This window comes from Pollicipes pollicipes, unplaced genomic scaffold, assembly GCF_011947565.3.
Source record: "Pollicipes pollicipes isolate AB1234 unplaced genomic scaffold, Ppol_2.1 Scaffold_4740;HRSCAF=5597_pilon_pilon_pilon, whole genome shotgun sequence".
In the NCBI taxonomy this organism is placed as follows: Eukaryota; Metazoa; Arthropoda; class Thecostraca; order Pollicipedomorpha; family Pollicipedidae; genus Pollicipes; species Pollicipes pollicipes.
This window is the reverse complement of record NW_023596545.1, coordinates 28577985-28600265: the sequence shown is the minus strand read 5'-3', so window position 1 is coordinate 28600265 and position 22281 is coordinate 28577985. Positions and strand designations below refer to the sequence as shown.

Below are 22281 nucleotides of genomic sequence, written 5' to 3'. Positions count from 1 at the left end.
TCTTCAGCGGTTCATGAAACTGCACCAGCTTCCGGACCGGGAAGTGCCCTGCCAGCGAGTGAGGACGCTGACCTGGTGATGGCCGCGCTGCCGGCCCTCAGGGGTAATTACTGACGGACACGGCAGGGATCGCTAATAATTAACCCATGCTGAGAAGCGGCGACGGGGGCGCGTGGGAGCGCGTGGCCTCGGCGGGCTCGTTGTCGTTAGTGTGTCCGCGCGTCATGACGGGGCGACTGCTGGCGAATATTTGGGGCGCCGTGGAAATAGCCGTCGTGGTTCTGGAACGAACAAGTTGCTCTGTCGTTTTGCATTCGTCTGACTGCTGCCTGCGCATAAAGATTAAGTCCTGCTCAAAGGCGTTAGGCCTACGTGTTTTTTAGCCACGGAAGTCTGACAAGTCGTTATCGTGCATGCAAATGATCTCTATTTGGTACATCTCTCCTCATCTTACATACTCTGATCGTTGCGATTTGTCTGTAAACTGTATCTTAAAGAAAGACGAATTAAGGTCATTATTGTTGTGTGAAAGCGGCCTGTTCGCAAGTATGGTGTGGGAGTGTGGCGAGCCGACGCCGAAACCAAAGCATCAAGAACGAATGCTGCAGAAGCGAGCTTACAGCGGACGAAAAATTGTATTTCAGTCAAGGGATGCAGCAACTCTGTACTTGGTACATGTGTAATAAAAAAGGTTTCCAGGTCCACTGACTGTAAGATATTCACCGTTAATGACAGCATACAGGGTGTACAGAATGCAGGTACGTCTAGTTGAGGGCTGTCATGTCTTTTTTCGGTGCGTGGGTTAGTTCACAGCTCAATACGGCATGACAAGTCGGATGCGGAATCCAGTATTTAGCTCTCGGATAACCTGCTTAACCCTCGCCCGATTCGCCGTTTTTTATAGTGCGGGGTGATAGCGGTGTCAAGGTGACCTCCTGGCATTTCTAACCTATTAAAAATGGAGCTTAGAAGAAGCACCAGAAGGCTGGTCTCAATGAGATTTTGCGATCAGCAACAAGTTTTATGCTGCGAGTTCAATAATTGATTCCATTAAGCAAGGTCAAAGGTCAAATTTGTCCGAATATCTCCCTTTTCAGCTTTACGTTCTCATACATTCAAGACCGTGCCTTGTAACGACACAACATGTATGCAGTCGTGCCCCCTGTTTTATTCTGAGTATAATGGTGTGCACATGATGTATTTTAAGCATAGCTCTATGATAAACCGCTCCGTTAATGTAATGATGTCGGCCCAGTGCGCGCGTTCCGCTGCATCGTCCGTTGTCGGCCGTAGATCGCTGTGCAGTGCTCTTCAAAAAGACCGCTGCTGCTACACGTGCAATGAATGCCACATAAGCAACTGCAAATTTGGGCGCGACCGCACAATATGCCGAAGAGGTATTCTAAAAAAAGCATATGGGGCTGCATCGACCCCCATCCCCTATCATGGCGAGGGTCAATCATCATGTGTAACATTCTTGAATGTCTTCTTGGTGGTCGTTGGCAAGTATGCGCTATGCGAGTGGTAATGACTTCCCAGTACTGAACGAAGCTTATCGCAGAAATGTCAGTTGACCCTCCGAGCTGTCTACTTCTCCATGCGACATCCTGGTCAGTTGCCGTCAGAGTAGAACGTGATCCCTTGTCATTTCTTACAAGCACTTCAAGTTAAAAACAGTGTGGTTGAACGCACGTCTAAGCGCCTTTTCCAACTCGTGCCATATCACATTTCCATCCTACTTCTTACCAACCACATTCATCTCGGCACGCACGCGCTGTTTTTAGAAGTAGCGAGGCGGCAAAGACGAGTTCATTATCTTTACTCGCTTGCGTGTGACGTTCTCCATGATGGGCCATAATAAATCTAGCGACTTCCCCCTTGCCTCACGATAGCGACCATTGTTACTCACGTGCCCTTCTGAGCCCTGAGCCCTTCTGCACTTAAAGTGGAGCGTTTGTTCTGACTAGGGCTGGAAATTATGCACAGGCGTGTTCGGTCGTATCCAACTGGTTGGGCTGAAAACCCCTATCCAGCTCGCAGCTGAATCGTTCCAACCCGACAGGTGCAATTACCAATGTGAGACATTATGCGCACTGAGAAATATACTCGGCAAAGAACGAAATACAGATACACCAGTGTCATGTACATGCAACGTTTATTTCCTAATTTCTGCTTCTCATCGCTCTCACAAAGCTCTTGTGTAAAAAAGACGCCGAAAAGGAAAACATGAGTGGTAAATGAATACCCCAATTTCCCCCGTAGGACGAGACAAATTGTGGCACATCGGGGTACATCCATGGAACCATCTGGGTGCATGTCAACGTTGCGAATCCTTTACGCTGGTCGAACACGGACCTAACTCTACAAGTAATTTTGGAACTACACATTTGCTCTACATTTGCAACCTAGATGCACCAACAGCGCAGACCTGAAAGAACCGAAACGCTTTTGCAACCAGCAGAAATATACGAAACGAAACGAAACTGGCTTCACAGGTAGTTCTTGTGGTAGGTATGGTATTGCCAGTGGCTAGGAACGCAATTTCCAGTATCTGCAAATTTTCATCCGTGTTTGTTTGAGAGGCTGTTTGCAGCATGTCTGTATGGGTTCAAAGAACAGTTGGCGGGATTGATTTGCATCACAAAATATTTCGGAGAATTTTTGAAATGCTAAAATATTCTAAAGCACTCGTGTGTGCACTGGACAAGACAATTAATAAGATAGTCTATCACGCTGTCCCCGCAAGAGCCTCGAGCAGTATCACACAGAAAAAAAAACATGGATCTTGTGGCGCGCGTCCGACTGAGATCGCTTAAGGAGATGTATTGTTAATCTCACGATTGTCGGATGGGAGAGGGAGGGGCGCAATGGTAAGATAGATGACGCTCCGCCTCACCGACGGATTAGCTCGCCGAATCATCCGCGATCACGGCGCACGCGGGAGACATACTCAAGACGGGAGGGTGGGAAGAAAGAGAAGTTGCGTCGGACGGCTGTGGCCTTAAGAGCGTGGAGCGCACAGATCCACGCAATTATCATCAAGGTGGATCAATATCAATATATCGTTGTGGGCACTGATATCCTGGTGGGTTCGTTTGTGTGTGTGTGTGTGCATGAAACTGCTATGATCACTGGCCTCACACAAACACTGAGCCTTTTGTACCTGGGGGAGCGCAGCGCAGCTGCTGGAGGCCCCGGGGCTTCACTGTGTGCTAACAGCTCCGGACGGTGCCCCCCGGCCGGCACAAGTGATGGCCACACCTGTGGGGTCAGATCGGGCACAAGATCGATGGGCGCTCACGCTGCCTGCCCTCGTCGTGCCGCCCAGCGTGCCTTGGCGGAGCCGTGCCAAGTACGACAGTGGCGCCACGCCGAGCCATGGCGTCACACTGGAGCATGGTGCCACACTGGTCCGTGGTACCACGCCGAACCGCAGTGCCACACCGGAACATGATGTAAAACTGGACCGCGGTGTCTGCGGGCATCAGGCACAACCAAGGACAGACGGCGACGGCACAGGAGTCTCGGTTTCTGGAGGACCGTTGTAACAGTTCAATGAATAATTCACATGCCTCTGAGCCCTTGCTTACCAACATATAGGAGGAATCGACGTAATTAATATTTTTGGCATTGGTCGTATCACTTAACTTTCGAAACTACTGTCAATTTTCGCGCACCTTTCTCCTTAAGGTGGGCTTGAATTCCTGTTCTTTTCAAAACTTCACTAGAAATAAGTCGCTTCGTGGTTACGACTGATCCAAATTTTCACGCAAGTCAAGTACGCCCAGACCGGGGAGAGATCTGAAGATTGGGGAAGATCTCGTTATCTATGTATACACACACACACACACACACACACACACACACACACACACACACACACACACACACACACACACACACACACACACACACACACACACACACACACACACACACACACACACACACACACACCACACACACACACACACACACACACACACACACACACACACACACACACACACACACACACACACACACACACACACACACACACACACACACACACACACACACACACACACACACACACACACACACACACACACACACACACAACACACACACACACACACACACACACACACACACACACACACACACCACACACACACACCACACACACACCACACACACACACACACACACACACACACACACACACATATATATATATATATATATATATATATATATATATATATATATATAGGGTGCTGGATGTCTGGTGATTTCTTAAAAAGAGCGGTATTTTAACAGCCTAAGCTCACACGGAGATTGCCAGCTCCAGCAAGACACCACAACCATTGGATATACAACAGCCTCTCTCCCCTCTCGCGCCGCCTGACTTGCCACCTCCAGTCTCGGACCCCTCCGCAACGCACAAAGGAGGTTTATCACTGCGGACTTACTCTGTTATTTTTTGTTGTGCGGTTATTTTTTTGGCCATTTTGCGTTTTTTATGTCATTTGATTCGTCCACTCATGCTGACTTCGGTTGAAATTTTCACAAACTTTTAGACCATTCTTTTAGATAAAAGCTTGTGAAAATTTCAACTATTGGTTTAAATATCCGAATGCAGCATGAAAACACGAATCAGATAACATAAAAAACGCAAAATGGCTGTAAAGGAACATATGGGATTTTACCTTTGGACGGCAGCTTGGAAGACCCCACCCCCCAGCCATCAAACCGTTTCATGATTTCAAAACTCAAAATATAAAACGGGTGGCCAACCTCAGCGGTCTTAGCTTCCGTATCGCGTATATCATGTAACGAGAGCATGAACACCTGCCCGAATGTGATCATCCGAAAAATCGTCAACGGCACGCATCATATATGGTATCGCGTTCGCATTTTGCCATAGCTTTTTCGGGACTTTTCAATTTATTCAGAAATCACATCACACACAATTAAAATCATCACACGAGGATGCTGCGTACAATGAACGTTCGTGCAAAATTGTTGGCAACCATATCCAGTCACACCTGTTACATCATCGCGATCCATCATATATACAAGCACATCACTTCACACACTTGCCCACGCATAACTTAATGCCTGCATCACGGCCTTATTCGCCCCACAATGTCTCATTATCACGCGCTCGTTTCTGGACGTGTGCGACATCGTCCCCCCCCCCTATCACGAACACACACCACACGATATTTACTGCGAATGATGCGTGCAGGAAACACGTGAATGTGCACATGCTGTTCGGCGGTGTGTGTTCGGCGTGTTCATGGCCTGGAAGCATGTGTATGTGTGAGAGTGCGTACATATCTGCTTGGGCTGTGTATTGCGCAGTGCATGCGCACGCTCTGGCACATAATTTTATGGTTGTGAAGTTTCGGGCATGACTCACAGTATAAGCCCTACTCTACCCCACTTGTTGGAACATCTGTTCGTTTTTTTACGTCATCCTGTAAAGCATCGCTCTTTTTGTGCTTCAAGTTTCAGCAGGCTTGGGAAATGCCCTATTTGTGGTAGTGTTCCCTCATATGTGCCTCGTAAATTGTCAGCATGGCTTACATTTTATTTAAAATTGAAATGCTTCTTGTGGTTTGTGAGCTGGAGAATGTTCATTATCTTTTGCGAAGATAATGGTAATAAGGTGAAAGTAAAAGTAATGCGTCAAATTCTTCGGACATTTTGGTGAAAACGCTTCTGAGGAAGTCTTGTATTCTTAAACAGCCCCAATTTGAATGCGTCAACGCTCGCTCGGTTGAGGGTCAAATTGACCCCCGAAGAGTTTTTATCCGAACAGCGCGGCATAGCAGCGCCAGATTTTGCATAGCTGTAGACAATTGAATAGCGGACCTTGTAAGGTCGCTGACCTACGGCAGGTCAAAGTCAGGCCATGGTTTCAGCGAAGGCAATTTCTAGAAAATAGTTTAATCTGATCCAACAACGGAATATTAGTCGAAGCCATACATCTCTGAGATACTTTTCTAGGCGACACAACAATTGAATGAACAAGTTTTATTGATCTAAGGTTAGGTGTGAAGGTCAGACCAAGGTCAAACCCAACCTGTTGTATTACTCTGGCGCTTGCTGTATCGGGCAGTTCCTGGTGCTCATTTCAAAGGTATTGATAACGGGAACCGCATTATAAGCCTGCCATATACTTCTCAAAGGTCAGAATAGGTCACTGACCTGGAATGACCCAGGTCAACATTTTGTTTTGAGGAACATACTACCTGGCGTAATCGTTGTCGCTTATCCAAATGCAAAACTCAAAGAGATCTTGTATGATTTTGGTCACTATGACCTTAAAAAGGTCAAACAAAGTCACTGGCCTTAGGTGAGCATGTGGCCTTTGCTTAGAACAGTTATCTAGGTTCCAGGGACCCTTTGGAGACCAGCCCAAAATCTGATATTGTTTGACCTTGTTTAACCCAAAGGTCGCGGTCTAGGAACCTCAAAATTTGACCTAAGTAAGTTCACGTCTTGGCCAACACACCCTGTGAATTTTTTATTTCTAGCTCTCTTAGTACCTGAGATCTCAGGGGGTTGAATTGCCCCTCGACCCGAGCGAAGGGTGTTAGGGCGTTGTGAGCGAAGCACGCACCCGGGTGACCGGGTGCGTGCTAATGTTTCAACGAACTGCGATCAAAATGCACAGTAAATTGTCTTTGCATGACGGAATCTGTGCCGGAAAAATTTGTTGCAATTTTTTTGCTGACCATGCGAAATAAAAGGATTGAATCAAGTGTTTTTTGCCACTCTAGAAATGTTGTACATACGACCTGTCCGCACAAAGCATACGTCTAGTGACCATTTGTTTTCTTAATTGCGTCTCGCCGAGGACTGTTTTGAAACCAGCAAGCGTATGAATCGTTTGCAAGCGTTTAAAGATCATATATCTTGACTTGCCAGCCTTATCTGGTAAGGCATTTTGGGTTTAATATTGATCCCCTACGGTTAAGGTTCTTGATGATTTGCAGGAGGCTTCTAACGAGAGATTCGCAACACAAGAATGTCAATGACATGTTGTAAATCTCCCTTATCTCTTGTCTTGAGTACGGCTGCCCACATAAAGGGATAATCAGATCTGCTAAGAATCTAAACCCTTTCTCGTCCCAGCCATTAACTATGGTGCTTTTAAACTTAGTCATATCCGAAAGCTGTAATTTTCCTGGCAGAAGCTGATGCATATCTGGATTGCGTAGTGTGGCAAATTCTAGCAACACTTGAAATACGTTCTTCGAAAACGGATTTCAAAATCTCTTAGTGGCATATTACGCCTGAACAGCCATTCCACATATTACAAAGGAACCTGCGTGAGCGCTGTAATGTAGCCTATGCTGTTCAATAGGCAATACAGGTCTCCAGCTTAGACAACTGCCGATAACTTTTATGATGTTAGATATTTATGTATTAATAGGCACTACGCTCACTTGCGTTTGATTATGCTTGGACAAAATTAATTTGATGGGATATTTAGGCTTGGCTTGCTTATGACCGACAGTGGTATGGCATCCAATGACGACAGGATTTTCATTGGGCTTGATCCTGACTTCAGTCAAAAGGTCTGCTTGCTAACCTTAAAATCGCGGACAATATATCAGGAATATTTGAGTCAAGCCGCGAGGTCGCGAATCAAGTATTGCGGATGCGTCTGTTTCATAGACGCATTCGCAGATACATCTGCGGATAAGCTAGATCTACTCGCTCGGACTCCTCAATTACCGGATGCAATCCCCAATCCGCATATATGTTCCCAGTAATCCACAGTTACAGGCGTGCGCGCCGGCCGTCCCGTGCTTCAGCTCACACCCTGACGTCCTATCGCCGCCGGGTAGCAACGGCGTCATTTACATCTCACGCCGACGCCGACGCACTGCGAGAGCTCAGGCAAATCCTCAGATGAAATGAGGTTATCCTCCATAATGAACGGCATTCTATTCGAGCTGGTTTCCGGGCGAAATCTCCCTGAAATTTCCATACCGCGCGATCAGCTGGCGCCAGAAAATGGGAACCGCCACAGTTGGCGATTCGGCTCCCGCTTCCGGCGGCGCCATCGGCCGACCTTCCGGCTCTTACCTCTCTCTCTCTCTCTCTCTCTCTCTCTTCTCTCTCTCTCTCTCTCTCTCTCCTCTCTCTCTCTCTCTCTCTCTCTCTCTCTCTCTCTCCTCTCTCTCTCTCTCTCTCTCTCTCTCTCTCTCTCTCTCTTCTCTCTTCTCTCTCTCTCTCTCTCTCTCTCTCTCTCTCTCTCTCTTCTCTCTCTCTCTCTCTCTCTCTCTCTTCCCTCTCTCTCTCTCTCTCTCTCTCTCTATCTCTCTCTCTCTCTCTCTTCTCTCTCTCTCTCTCTCTCTCTCTCTCTCTCTCTCTCTTCTCTCTCTCTTCTCTCTTCTCTCTCTTCTCTCTCTCCTCTTCTCTCTCTCCTCTCTCTCTCTCTCTCTCTCTTCTCTCTCTCTCTCTCTCTCTTCTCTCTCTTCTCTCTCTCTCTCTCTCTCTCTTCTCTCTCTCTCTCTCTCTCTTCTCTCTCTCTCTCTCTCTCTCTCTTCTCCTCTCTCTCTCTCTCTCTCTCTCTCTTCTCTCTCTCTCTCTCTCTCTCTCTTCTCTCCTCTTCTCTCTCTCTCTCTCTCTCTCTCTCTCTCTTCTCTCTCTCTCTCTCTCTCTCTCTCTCTATCTCTCTCTCTCTCTCTCTCCTTCTCTCTCTCTCTCTCTCTCTCTCTCTCTCTCTCTCTCTCTCTCTCTCCTCTCTCTCTCTCTCTCTCTCTCTCTTCTCTCTCTCTCTCTCTCTCTCTCTCTCTCTCTCTCCTCCTTCTCTCTCTCTCTCTCTCTCTCTCTCTCTCTCTTCTCTCTCTCTCTCTCTCTCTCTCTCTCTCTCTCTCTCTCTCTCTCTCTCTCTCTCTCCTCTCTCTCTCTCTCTCTCTCTCTCTTCCCTCTCTCTCCCGCTCCTTCTCTTTCTCCCCCTCTCTCTCTCTCCACCTCCCTCTGTCTCCACACAGACTCACCATTCGATAGTCCGCCGTCACCATTCGCCAGTTGCGGGGGTACAAATTTGACTGCTCTTTCAGCCCGGAACGGCGCAACGGACTCTCGTCTCGATAACGAGGGAAACGACGGGTGGGGGCAGTACGCTGTGGGGCAGTTCTGACAACGGCGAAGATCGTTAAAGACCCCACTCCCCCCACCCCCAGACCTCGTACAGGGGGAGTAACGGCGGTGGATAATTGGCTGTCGGTGCTGGCCTCACCGTTTACACTTAAGCGCCCACGTCACCAACGTGAAAACATCGCTCCTCCGAACACATCCCACTTTGGATGCAGGGTCTGAAATCCTGACCGTACCCGCCTGATTGCGGGTCAGCCTTCGGCCCATTGCATAACGAAAGACCCAAGAGCTCAACCATCATGCTGTCATTTTTCCCGGACCGTGACATCCAACTTTACTACCGAAATGACGTACGAAATGAAATCCGAGGCGGCGGCGTGGGGACGGCGGAGCCGTAGGCGGCGGGTCGCTGCCTGTCTCGCGCAGCTTTCCCGTGGGAGGACCGTTCATTCAACGCCGCCGACTCGATCAGAGGTGATGACCCACGCAAGATGGCGTCGTTTCCGGTGCGGCAGCGGTCACCACGCGGCTAATCTTGATTTATGTTCAACGGCGCCTCAGTGTAGGAGGCTGCGGACAGGGTGGATGTGGTTAACCTTCAGCGTGACGAGCATGGCCGGCCCGACCGCTCGCCCTGTATCGACCTGCGTGTGACAGCCATCCCATGCGCGTATCCGGTGCCCGGCCGTCCACCGGTACAGGCCGCGTGCCGTACGGACCACTCACAGGTACATGCCGCCCACCGGTACAGGCCGCTCACCGAGGCCGCCCACGGGTGCAGACCATTCACGGGTGCAGGCCACCTACCGACGCCGCCCACTGGTACAGGCCGCCCACTGGTGCAGGCCGCCCACCGGTACAGACCACCCACGGGTATTGGCCGCCCACCGGTACAGGCCGCTCACCGGTACAGGCCGCCCACCAGCACAGGCCGCCCACCAGCACAGGCCGCCCACCGGTACAGGCCGCCCACTGGTACAGGCTGCTCACCGGTGCAGGCCACCCAGCGATACAGGCCGGCCTCTCACAATTCTCAGCGACGTCCCCTCTGCTCCCAGTAATGCTCGCCCCGGGCGTGTTTTCGCCGCTCCTGACAGCCATCGGTGGCCGGCGGCCAGCCGCAGCCTGACGTGTCGGATCGGGTTGCCGCAGGCGCGGCCACTGACCCGGAGGACACGTCCTCTCGCTACCGACCCGGCGACCTGCAGGCGCTGGCGCTGTCGACCAAGTTCACGCGCCGCGAGATCCAGTTCTTCTATCGCGGCTTCAAGCAGGAGTGTCCGAGCGGCAACATCGACGAGGACGGCTTCCGCGAGATCTACGCCAAGTTCTTCCCGTTTGGAGGTGACGGCTCGGCAGCTCGGTGGGGCGGGGGGGGGGGGGGCAGGGCAGGGCGGGGCTGGGCCGCCGGAGTAGACTGGACTTGGCGGTGGGCTTTGAAGTAGAGTAGGAGGACATGTTGGGGTGAATGCTCAGCGTTGAGTGAGAAGCGATTTGCTTCAGGGAATGCATGATGTGCTGGTAAAAATGTCTAATGGCGACTTTCAGCTTTGCCAGGCCTTTGTTTTAACCAGGGTATTCAATCGAATGATTCTGATATTTTTGGCCGTGCCCTGCACCATTGACAAGAGCAGTCCGGAAGACTTTTGACAAGTTAGATGCATCTGAGGTCGAACAGTCGAGGCAATCCTAGAAGCCCCCACAGCCCGGCAGTATGCTTTAATATCGCACCATCCGATGCATCTTCTCGTTGGTGGTGTGACAGTCCAAATGTATTGCGCCCCAGCCACATGGTCCTCGGCATTTCAGACATTCTGTCTTCACATGTCTGCTTTCCAGACATATGACGGAGTCAGCGGGGTCACCCAGCCATATGCCGCTGACAGCGCTCTGTTCTCGTATCATTTTACATTGCAGTGAACATATTTCACGAATCCTAACCCAACGAAATGGGGCTCTTATTTGATGCATGATGCGTTTTACATAGGTCGTAGATTCTTATGAGCGAAATGGGCTGAGGGCCGGAGCAATCACAGAGACAGAATATTCTTGTGAGCCTTTTCTTGAGAGATCATTTGTTTTCTAATACCAATTTTGAGACCGGAAGAATACTGCGGATCTGTTCAATCCTGCCATTCAGAAGTGTTCAACGGTTCCATACGGCTCATATAGCAGGCTTATACTAATAAGTCGTACGATCTCTCTCTAATAAATTTACAATCCTCTAAATTCCTATCTAAGTAATTTTCGTGTGCTCTGCCTTTTTGCATTTGTTCATCTATTTTTGAAACAATAACAACATAGCATGCTGGCCGTAGACGATAAATCCATTGTTATAGTTTATTGTTCCTAGTTAACATTGTTGCACCACTCTGCAGGCTCGCAAGCTCCGATCGCTTGCAGTAGTTGTTGGCCCAGCGCTCGTCATTAACCCCGCGGTTATCCCTCTGTCTCAGACTCGAACCAGTACGCGCACCTGCTGTTCAACGTGCTGGACAAGAACCAGTCAGGGAGCATCTCCTTTGATGACTTCATCTACGGCCTGTCCACACTCATCAAGGGCAGCACGGAGGACCGGCTGGCCTGGACCTTCAGGTGAGGGGCCGCCCTGCAAGTCTGTGCCGCAGCGGTTAGGCCGGGGCAGGTCAGCACGCGGACACACGGCGATATAGCGCGTGTCTGAGGGGGGATGCACATTGGGAGGGTGGAATGCGACCTCATCTCGTGGTCGTCAGACGACCTAGCGGAACAAGCAGTGATTCAGTAGGGGGACCTTCTCATCGGAGGTCGGGGAGGGAAAGTACACATTGGGACTGAGGGGAGCGGCCCGCCGGCCGATCCCTCAAGAGCGGCAGGCGACGGGGTGGGGTGGGGTTGTGAGCGAACCGAGACATAGACACTTGGCAGGTCAGATGCGACAAGGCTAGGCGCGTACAAAAAGCAGCGGAGTGCGTTGTTATATCCAGTGAGGCGAATGAATAAATGCACGCTGCGAGGCAGACGGCCGATAACAGTCAGCCACGTCACGAGACGAGCAGTTTGAGGAAGCAGTCATACATGAACAATATGGAAGCATTTGATAGCTCAGCCGGCACGGAACATGCACATGTCTGAGATTATGTAGGTTAAGGTTTGCATGACACCTTCATTTTCCACGCCTGGGAAACAGCGCGCTTTCTTTTTTTTAATGAAATACACTTCACGGTCCTTAGAGAAGAGTCATTGTTTTTCCGGCATGTTAAAGAAAATACATTTGGAAGTTATCGAGTGGAACTTTTAAGCCACCTGCAAGCCATCTTTCAGATCCGTCCTACCCTCAAGTGTATTGCTCAAGCTTTTCCGCGGTAGGCAAACATGTCTGGAAAGCGAGGTTGGTGCCCGCTGAAAAGATCAGCGGGCGTTGTCAGCGGGCGGCAGCAGCGGGCGGCAGCAGCGGGCGGCAGCAGCGGGCATTAGCCCACATGCTGCCGCGACCAGGCTGAAAGATAGGTCCTCTGATGACAATCCGATGACAGCATCGGGGGCGGTATTGGACGCCCGTTTCCCGCGTCCTCCCTCATCCCTTCCCGCTTAGAGATACTATTGCATGGCAAAGGGTGCGTCGAGAAGACGTGGAAATCGTTCGCGTTGCGTTGCGTTTCCGGTCCGGCCTGGTCCGGTCCGATCTGATCTAGTTTGTTCCTTCCGTTCCGTTACGTTCCGATCTGATCTGATCTGATCTGATCTGATCTGATCTGATCTGATCTGATCTGATCTGATCTGGTCCGGTCGGTCTGGTCTGGTCTGGTCTGGTCTAGTCCGAGCCGTCCCATCCCATTCCGTTTCGTTCCGTTCCCTTCTGTTCTGTTCCGTCCGGTCCGGTCCGGTCCGGTCCGGTCCGGTCCGGTTTGGTCCGTTCCGTTCCGTTCCGCTCCCCGGCCCGGTTTGGTCCGTTCCGTTACTTCCGTTCCCTGGTCCGGTCCGGTCGGTTTCGTTGCGGTCCGTTCCATTCCGCTCCGCTTCGTTCCGGAAGGCTGCACACATTTATTCGGTCCGCTCTCAATGTGCAGACCACCAATTCATGACATCTTTCTTCCTGGTGTGTGTGTTATGTCGGGAATATCTATGCCATCAAGGCCTAATCAGAGCGTTTGGTCGTGAGAGGACACCAATCAGAGAGTAAAAATGACAAAGCATCCCCTTCCTAAAGTCATCTCGTCTCTGTTCTTCGATATCTGCCATGATGTCGGTTTTGTTTCTACCACACAAACCCTCGCTTACCATATCTTCCCACCATGCCTTACCATATCTTCCCGGGTAGCAACGGGGCGTGGAGACGCCAGAAAATCTGCACATCGTGGTGGGCTGTGCGGTGGTGTCTTATTGGAAGCCGCTTCCCATGGGCGCGTCTCCTGTTGCCAAGGGAGTATAATGACAGGGGCTGGGAATTGTTGCTAACGCCGGTGGTCAATATGACGCCAGCACAAAGTGTAACGTTACACCATTACGGAGTGTAACGACTGCTGTGGGAATTGCTTCCACGCCTGTGTTCGCACGATCAGTGTTTTAAAAGGAGTTTCTGGCTGAGAAATGACACGTAATGGACTTCTTGCCTGCATCCTAAAGGACCATGGGTGCTGAGATTTTGCCTCGCAGTCAGGTAATATTTCATACTGATTGCCTGATGGGAACATCGCACTGGGCATGCCATGCATTCTTGTAGGGCATATGATCTCGGGTGCTGTAGGGTTAGGACATTATGGTAGTATGTAGTAGCCCATGTTGTATAGTAGCCCATGTTGTAGGGCACTTTACAGCTCGCAGGAACAGTGGGCTAATTTCATGCAGCTGATTTACGCAGCTGAAAACATTAGAATGACACAGCATGTTCGTAGAAGTAACTTTACCTCGATGTTACTTTTGAGGTGTAACATGTGCTATTGCAGATACATAATTGTGTAATTTTACAAAAAAATTTCGGTGCCGATGTTCAAGGTGGCGAAAGTGTTGTGATTAACGCGTTTGCGTTAACTGCTGCACGTCTGAGAAACCAGAGATACGGGGTTCGACTCCCCTCGGTTCCCGTCCTTCCTGTCAGGGTGAGAGGCAGGCGACGCCATATAGCCTCAGCAGCTGAGTGCGTCGTAAAGCTCCAATGCCCCCTCTCCCCCCCCCCCCCCCCCCCCCCCACCCGGTGCTAATGTTAGTCAAAATATGCCAAAATGCCGAAATACCGGGGAAGGCATCAACAACAGAATGTCATACAGCTCACTACATTAATGTTAAGCACATGGGCTATCTCTGAAAGAAAAAATGACAACAAGCATGTTCACGCTTCATAAACGAGTAGCCCCGACGCTTGGTAAACGAGGCAGAGTACGTAAAAGCAGTCGAGAACGCAGTCGTTTTAGCCAGAACTTGCTTGTCGGCGTTCTTTTTGGCTCCCCATGGGATATTTTAACTGACTTGGAACTTCATCGCTTTCTGGGTTTTGGCAGCGTTTGTAAAGTTCACAGTAAAGCTGGGCAATTGGTTGAAGCACTTGCACAACTGCGTAAGAGGCCATGCTCAATGAGATGCGTTCAAATCCAGTCCAAAACACATATTGATATTTCTCCGCGCATTTTCAAACTGATTTCATTGTTTCGTCGGTAGTGGCAGCAAAGATGAGTAGATTCCCTGCTACGAAATGGAACTCAAGGCTAGAATAACAGCTTAAGGAAGGCTAAAGCTAGCAACTAACTAATACAAGAAACCGCTAGCTTTTGCCCAGAAGTTATTGCACAACTTGCTGTCAGCCAAAAACGTGTTATAGAATGCGTATTTCGCGATAACATAGACCTTCTTCGCTAGTCATTCCACGATTTCGGTCGACCTCCTAAGTTAGTCTTTTTATTTCTTAGAATGCTGTAAGATATTCCGTCTAAGATTGTTGCCGGTGCATAGATGCGAGGATCGAAGCTTGTACATCGGGCTAAATGGACGATGGAGGCATTCTGACCTCATGTGATAGTTGTGCATGCCAGTTAGTACTCTTTTTCTCATAAAACACCAAAACTACACAAAATGGGTACAAAGTTGCTCTATTTGCAAAAATCGACGTCACTTCAGGGCATTGACAACGCCTGTTTTCAAAAATCTGAAAAATACAAAACGCAGGTAATTCGTGTTCTCTTACTACAGCAAGTTTGACCAATCGCAAATAGCCCACAAAAACGTTGTGTGGCCAACGATTTTAGAGGTTGGCCTCTTTGACCTGAACAAGGTCACTTATCTTGGTAGACAGAAAACTTCAAATTGGTGCAAAGGTGCCAAATTGGTTGATAAATAAATACTCAAAACTTGGTGTTGCGAGAAGCGTTTTCTTCAGCTGCACTCGAACAACCTTAAGTGGAAGTCAAGTTCGCCGGCTAGGTCACGGGATAACAGTTCCTACCTCTGAAGTTCCAGCTCTGTAGATACCTTTCATTTTCTTCAGAATCTTATCTTTTGTGCAATGTGCAGTGCGCGAGCCCAAGTCAGTTTTCCATTTTTCTTCAATGTGGTCGAAACCCTTGAAACTTGTGGTGACGCCACGTGGTTGGTGTAAGCTGCCAGTCAGGTTACAGCAATTTTGATCCACCTGCCTCCTGACTCAAACGCCTTTCTCTTTGGAGCGGTGCTGTGGGCTCGGCAGTGAGGTACTGTGGTGGTGAATCCGACGCTTGTAACGGTCATGGAGCCTCTACCACATGCGGGTGTAGTTTTGAAAAACAGAGTTGGGGCACTGCGTGGTTAACATGGCCTTAAATACACAAAAATAGGCCCTAAATTGCACAAAAACAGGCTTCTCCTGGGATTTAACCTACTTCAACCTCACAGTAAGGGAACTGGAGTCTCCCCAGCTGAATATTAATAAACTAGGCTCCTGTTCCAATGCTTTTCTTTGTTTTATCTCGGGCGGGGGGGGGGGGAAGAGATGTTGTCATCGGGTCCATAACCATTTTATTGGGCCTCGATGGTCGAAACAAGGTTTCGGCGCTTGACGTAGGTTCGATGTTTTGCAACTTCAGACATTAATGAACGTGCATGGCTTCGGGAACAGTTTAAGTTGATGTGCGCGTCTATTATAGGTTGCCATGGAAACCCCCAACAGGTAGTCGCGAGGCAGGCTCCAATCTGCAACGCAGAATTCGCGACAGGCATGTTCGAAGCCCCTTACGTTCTTTCGCTGATCACTGTCGGACGATTGGCGCTATCGGCTTAGTCGCTTGGTGCCTGGTCGCGAGGTTTCTGTACTGTTACATTGGATATCCACGTGGAAGTGGAGGCCGGCACATTTGAAGGAATCTTCTGCACGTGGTAGCTGGTAACTTGGTGAGGTTTTATGGGTGACAATATTCGACCGGCCTGCTTTAATTCTCCGATAACACGTTGTGGTAGAATATCACGGCAAACGCAGCCTAGCACAATCTATAGTACTTGAAGCATTGCTGCATAATTCCAAAACACTCAGGCATTGATACGAAATTAGAGCAGAGTTCATATGACATCTGAAGTATGCAGTAAAACATGCAGAATGTAGCAAAACAGAAAATACTCCAGACATGGTACGAACGCAGAGCTCTAAAAGTTAGACGAGTTCCGTCAACTGCACCCAGCTAAACATAACATTGCGGTTTGCACTTTATTTGTACCTTTCATCTGTGGCACAATAGTTAAAGATATTTCATGTTCATGTGGTTTTGATCTCCCACTTTTAATGTTCTGCTCGTGAATATTTTTAGCTTCAGAAGGTTGGGGGATGGGCAAACCCAACGTAAGTGAGCCAAATTGAGCTTGAGGGCATAAGCCCACCCAAAAGAACACAAATCGACAAGTCTGGGGCCAACTGCTATCATGATGAGAACTGAAAAATGAAGTGTTTAATTCTGTGTGCCCTTTGAAACCAATTTTCTTCGTTCTCCTTTGCAATTCTGGATTGTCTGGCGTTCCTCACTCGTTGACCTTGCGTTCAACCCTAAAAGACATCCACATTCGAGAAATGGGCCTCCAATTCGTGATTAACTCGATGATGATGATCTCGAGAAAAAGTTTGGCATAATCAGAGGTCGTACTCGAATCCGAGTATCAATACATCACTAACCTCACTGACCCCATGACATGACTAAGAGCACATGACTTGGCCAAGGTCATGACCCTTCTCAATGGGCTTCTTCCGGAAACACATACTGAGCTCAGAACAGGCATTGTTAATAGGCCTTTTTGACGCCGAATTTGAATACTCCGCTGAAAGCATGTTGTGATATCATCATTATGCATACTGAGGTCGCAATAGATCATGCGAGGACATGCAAGGTCATGCGACTTCATCTAAGGTCAACGATCTATGCTTGCCAGTAGTGGAGGGGCTAGGCGGACAAGTGCGACGCGCGTAACCACCTTCTTATTATGTTTGTGAAGCTGTGGACGCATAGTTTTCTGTATCAACGTGCCTGTTTGCAATTTGTCACAAATACATTACCAAGCAACGAAGGGATTCTGTATAACATATACAAGAGCCGTGTGATCTTGAATACCTGTAGATGTACAACGCACTATTTCCGATCGCATGAAAGCATTGCACTGGTCACTTAGACCTAGTTAGCAATTTAATTTGTCAGTTTTTGCTTTATGGATTTGGCTTTCGATAAAGCGAGTCCAAATGAGAGCAAAAATGAAAAGAGTGGCATGTTTACGTAAGGACTTCCAATGCCTTTGCTGGCTAACTAGTGATACAAATAACATGACATGCTTTGAGCCTGTGCGCTCGCGATCTCAGGAACAAGAATACCGATGAGCTGGGGTTGCACGTCCCATCAAACTGTGCAGCGTAGACCGCTGCGGATGACACCAAGCATCGGGCGGCCGCTGTGCGAGAACGACCGTTGTGAAACGTCCTTCCGAAAGCCTTTCAAAATCAATTCTGACCGTTCAAAGATTAGGTTCGGCCGCTTTGATACTCATAATTTTTAAATTTTCCTCTGAGCAGCTTGAACATAACAGCAACACAAAAATACATAAGTTGCCTTTACCTTGCCAATTTTGCCACTACACTCCAGTACTATTTCGTGGTGCTGTAAATGCTAATTCGTTTCTTTTGTCAATCTTGATATCATACAGGCAAAAGATTCGCCCGGAATGCCTTCTAAACGTAGAAGTTGATGTCATAAAGCTTTCAAAGGTACTTCTTTCAGATGCGTCATGGTTTTCGACCGCCCGTTGGCCACCGCCTAGTGTTGACCGGGAGGCGAAGGGAGAAGGGGAGGGGAGGCAGTGAAACCGTGCGGCCCTCGGAGACTGTAACGCCGGGCGTTGGGGTTTTTTGTTTTTAAGACTTGCGAGCACACTCATGGTCATAACGATTTGATCTTTTCACTATTTAATTTTGATTAAAGGTTGAACATTCCTCGACGAACGTGGTTTATTAATATCAATGTAGAAAGTTTGATTCGATTTCGATCTACAATCGACGCATACAAAGCCCCCAAAGCTGTTTCGGCAGAACCATCTAAAAATCCTGCGACAACCCTCAGTGCTATCGATTAAGAAAGAGTCCACTGAACCATTGTAAAATGAAAAGCGCCGGTGGTTCATTTCGTGCAATCGTTTAACGTCTGACAATAGCGGTGCTGTTATGTTTATGAAGCCCTGTTTTGGACATCACAACATCATGGAATTGTGTAGAAGCGCACTGGGATTTCAATTGTGCTGTTACGTCATCGTCATCCGATTCCAAAGAACGTCATGCGTGTGCAATCTCCATTGTTACCGAATGTATTATGCTGCATCACTGTGGTAGGGGCAGCGCCCGCTGCCCGGTTGATGCATTCGACAGTATCTTTCGGCCATGGTGATAGCTGAGTTTCGAACATACAATCATCGTAAAGGCCTTGGAAATAAGGGTATAATAGTCCTGTCGAATTTGCTGTTCTCGGCTGGTGGCGTCACAAGTGTATTTTGCACGTAACTGACTGGCACAGATACTTGAAGAAATACTTAAATAAATAAATGAATGTTGGCACAGATGCTTGTCCCAATATCTCTGCACAACAACGCAGCCCTTCTGGTGGTTCGGCGGTTCTTCTCATTGAAAGGTGTGCAGACTTCCTTCTTTCTATGTCCATGCCTTAGGCGCCTGACTGACAATTTCATCACAATCCCTGGGGGATCAAAGCAAAAAAAAAAAACGTTAAGTACTATAGTTCTCATCAGTTTTCAAGGGAAGAACTGGTTTTTATGACGCGTTTTTTTTTAAATTGGACTAATACAGTAAATTCCTGGACCTGGACTTCGAGGCATGAAATGGAACAGTGACAAAAATTCCATGTCTGATCACTTTCATGGAAATTATTTCTCTTCCATCGCGTGATGCTACTACGTGCATTTGCGCACCCACGAAAGACGATGTGAGAACAAATTGATGTGAATGGGACCCATTCCCAATCAACTATGTTGTAAACGTGAATGGAACGTAACAGGACTCAGGTTATCGACTTAGGGCGGCTTTGGCCCCAAATGTCGGGAATCCGAGACATTTTAGCATTCCATGTTATTTGACCCTGAATTGGACCTTAAAGGCCAAGAGTAGTTCCAGAGAATTCCTTGCTCTCCCTAGACTTTGACACTGGTACGTTTTTACACCAGTTTCATTTATTTACGACGGTAAGTTTGGATGTTCTGACATCCACCGTCTTTGACCTTGGATTCGATCTTGAATGCCACTGTTCTTCGGGAGGAATATTTCGGTCAACCCAGAGTTTAGCTCTTTGCAATTTTGAGACGGTTTGTTCCATTTCGTTGGTTCATGTGGGCAGTATGGCGTTTCCAGCCTTTGACGTTGGATTTTACCCTCAATTTTTGTAATTGCAAGCTCGTTATTTATCGATAAGGAATCGCCAGGAGGTAATGTCTGGCAACATTGGAGGTACGAAACCGCGAATGAATCTGAACCGGAATAGGCCGTGCGTTTTGCGACCATTATCTCAATCCGTATAAGGGACAACATGTAGGGGGGGGGGGGAGGGGCGAACGGAGAACGCAAAGAAAAGAGTGCTGAGACGAGTTTGCTTCGACCTGAGGATAGGAACAGGTCGCGAAATAATGGCTTTTGATGCAATTTTTGATATCTTATTGCCGGAGCTAAGCTACAATTTAATGCTTTAAGTTATGTAACTACGCATTCCAATCCACTGGACATTACAATGGATGCCTGTTATGGTTTAACCGTTGCACCTCCACAAACCGGAATGGATGGACATCCGACCAGCAGACCAAAGGCAAAGAAACGCCGTACCTTACCAGCGGCTGTTAATGATCGGGACAGGGGTAACAAGCCGAGCGTGAATGCCCGGGCGGGCTGTGCGACAGAGACACCTTTGTGCTCCGACGGCCCGTCGCAGCGACAGAGACAGCTTGGCGCTCCGACGGCCCGTCGCAGCGACAGAGACAGCTTGGCGCTCCGACGAACCATCGCAGCGACAGAGACAGCTTGGCGCTCCGACGAACCATCGCAGCGACAGAGACAGCTTCGCGCTCAGACGGACCGTCGCAGCGACAGAGACAGCTTCGCGCTCCGACGAACCATCGCAGCGACAGAGACAGCTTCGTGCTCAGACGGACCGTCCCAGCGACAGAGACAGCTTCGTGCTCAGACGGACCGTCCCAGCGACAGAGATAGCTTCGTGCTCAGACGGACCGTCCCAGCGACAGAGACAGCTTGGCGCTCCGACGAACCATCGCAGCGACAGAGACAGCTTCGTGCTCAGACGGACCGTCCCAGCGACAGAGACAGCTTGGTGCTCCGACGAACCATCGCAGCGACAGAGACAGCTTTGCGCTCCGACGGCCCGTCGCAGCGACAGAGACAGCTTGGCGCTCCGACGGCCCGTCGCAGCGACAGAGACAGCTTGGCGCTCCGACGGCCCAGTCGCAGCGACAGAGACAGCTTCGCTCTGACGGACCGTCCCAGCGACAGAGACAGCTTCGCGCCCCGACGAACCGCGGCAGATGCGGTGCGTGACACGCCACGACCGCCGCGTGACGCGCCACGGCCGCCACGCGCGGCCCATATTAGCCACGCTCCAGCTGTCTGGGTGAAATTGTGTCGCGACAAGTGCTACAGCAAAAACGCCCGCCGACAGAAGTGCTACGTCAGTTATACGCGACATTTCTTCCACTGCAAAAACTTATGCAAATTTTACTATTACACATTATGCCTACCGCAAAGTCCACATGAGCGTTAGGCGACAAAATGCATGCTTCAAAAATTCATTACGTGAAAAAGTATACGCGGCATTATATCTTTTGCAAAAAGCTTATACAGCTGTACGTTATACGGAGCATTGCTTCTTTTGCAAAAAACTCCTACATCACGTGAGTACCTCATAATAAAACATACAATGGAAAAAAAATTGTCAGTCATTATTTTTACAGCAGAGACTTACGCATGATTTACCGACACGTGACATTGCTTCTACAACGAGTTAGGGTGACATCAGTGCTACGCAACAAAACTTAGAAAGTAAAAAAGCTTCTAGTTAAAAAGGGCTGTAATCATCATTACCTATGTCCACTGTAGACACCCATATAGTCTTATCACCACCAGAAACCTTATATTGTCTTATCATTACTCATCAGCGGTATTACTTCTTGGGCCAGTACCTACATACGACATTTATGCAATACGATGCAGGTCATAATCCATAAATTAAGACCGTCAGCACTCCAACCCATAGGTTAAGCCTCAACAATGTTCTGGAGGCAACGAACGCATGGGAGCACTTGGCTGGACGAATAAGACTGCAGGTGCTCATTTCATGGTATCGATACATTTTTGCTGCTGTAAACATTGTGGTCGACAGACCGACGATGACAATAGTTCTACGCGACACTTTGTCTGCTCATAAAAGCCTATGGTGCATTACCGTAATATTGTAAACAAGTTTGGGGGCTGATCAGGAAAAAACGGGTGAATCTGCTGCAAAATACACGAAACGCGGTGTTTTCCAGGAATGCGACATACTTTCCTACCACAGTGGTGGAAGGGCTGAATACGAAACCACACCTCTGGCTTGGCGTTCACTTAAACGGGATATTACCTCGTCTACAATAACTCATAAAGCTCCAGTGCTACACGAAAACTCTAATGCCTTAAAATTGATGCCTGTCGTTGAT

General features: G+C 48.7%; 1 protein-coding gene across 1 annotated transcript in view; it reads left to right on the top strand.

Moving 5' to 3' along the window:
• Window positions 1-22281, top strand: part of LOC119099208 (Kv channel-interacting protein 4) — a 51837-nt gene that overhangs the window by 4773 nt on the left and 24783 nt on the right. The window contains exons 2-3 of the mRNA XM_037222320.1: window positions 10261-10452; window positions 11565-11703. Of these exons, the coding sequence (XP_037078215.1) occupies window positions 10261-10452; window positions 11565-11703 (331 nt within the window). The remainder of the gene's footprint in view (window positions 1-10260; window positions 10453-11564; window positions 11704-22281) is intronic.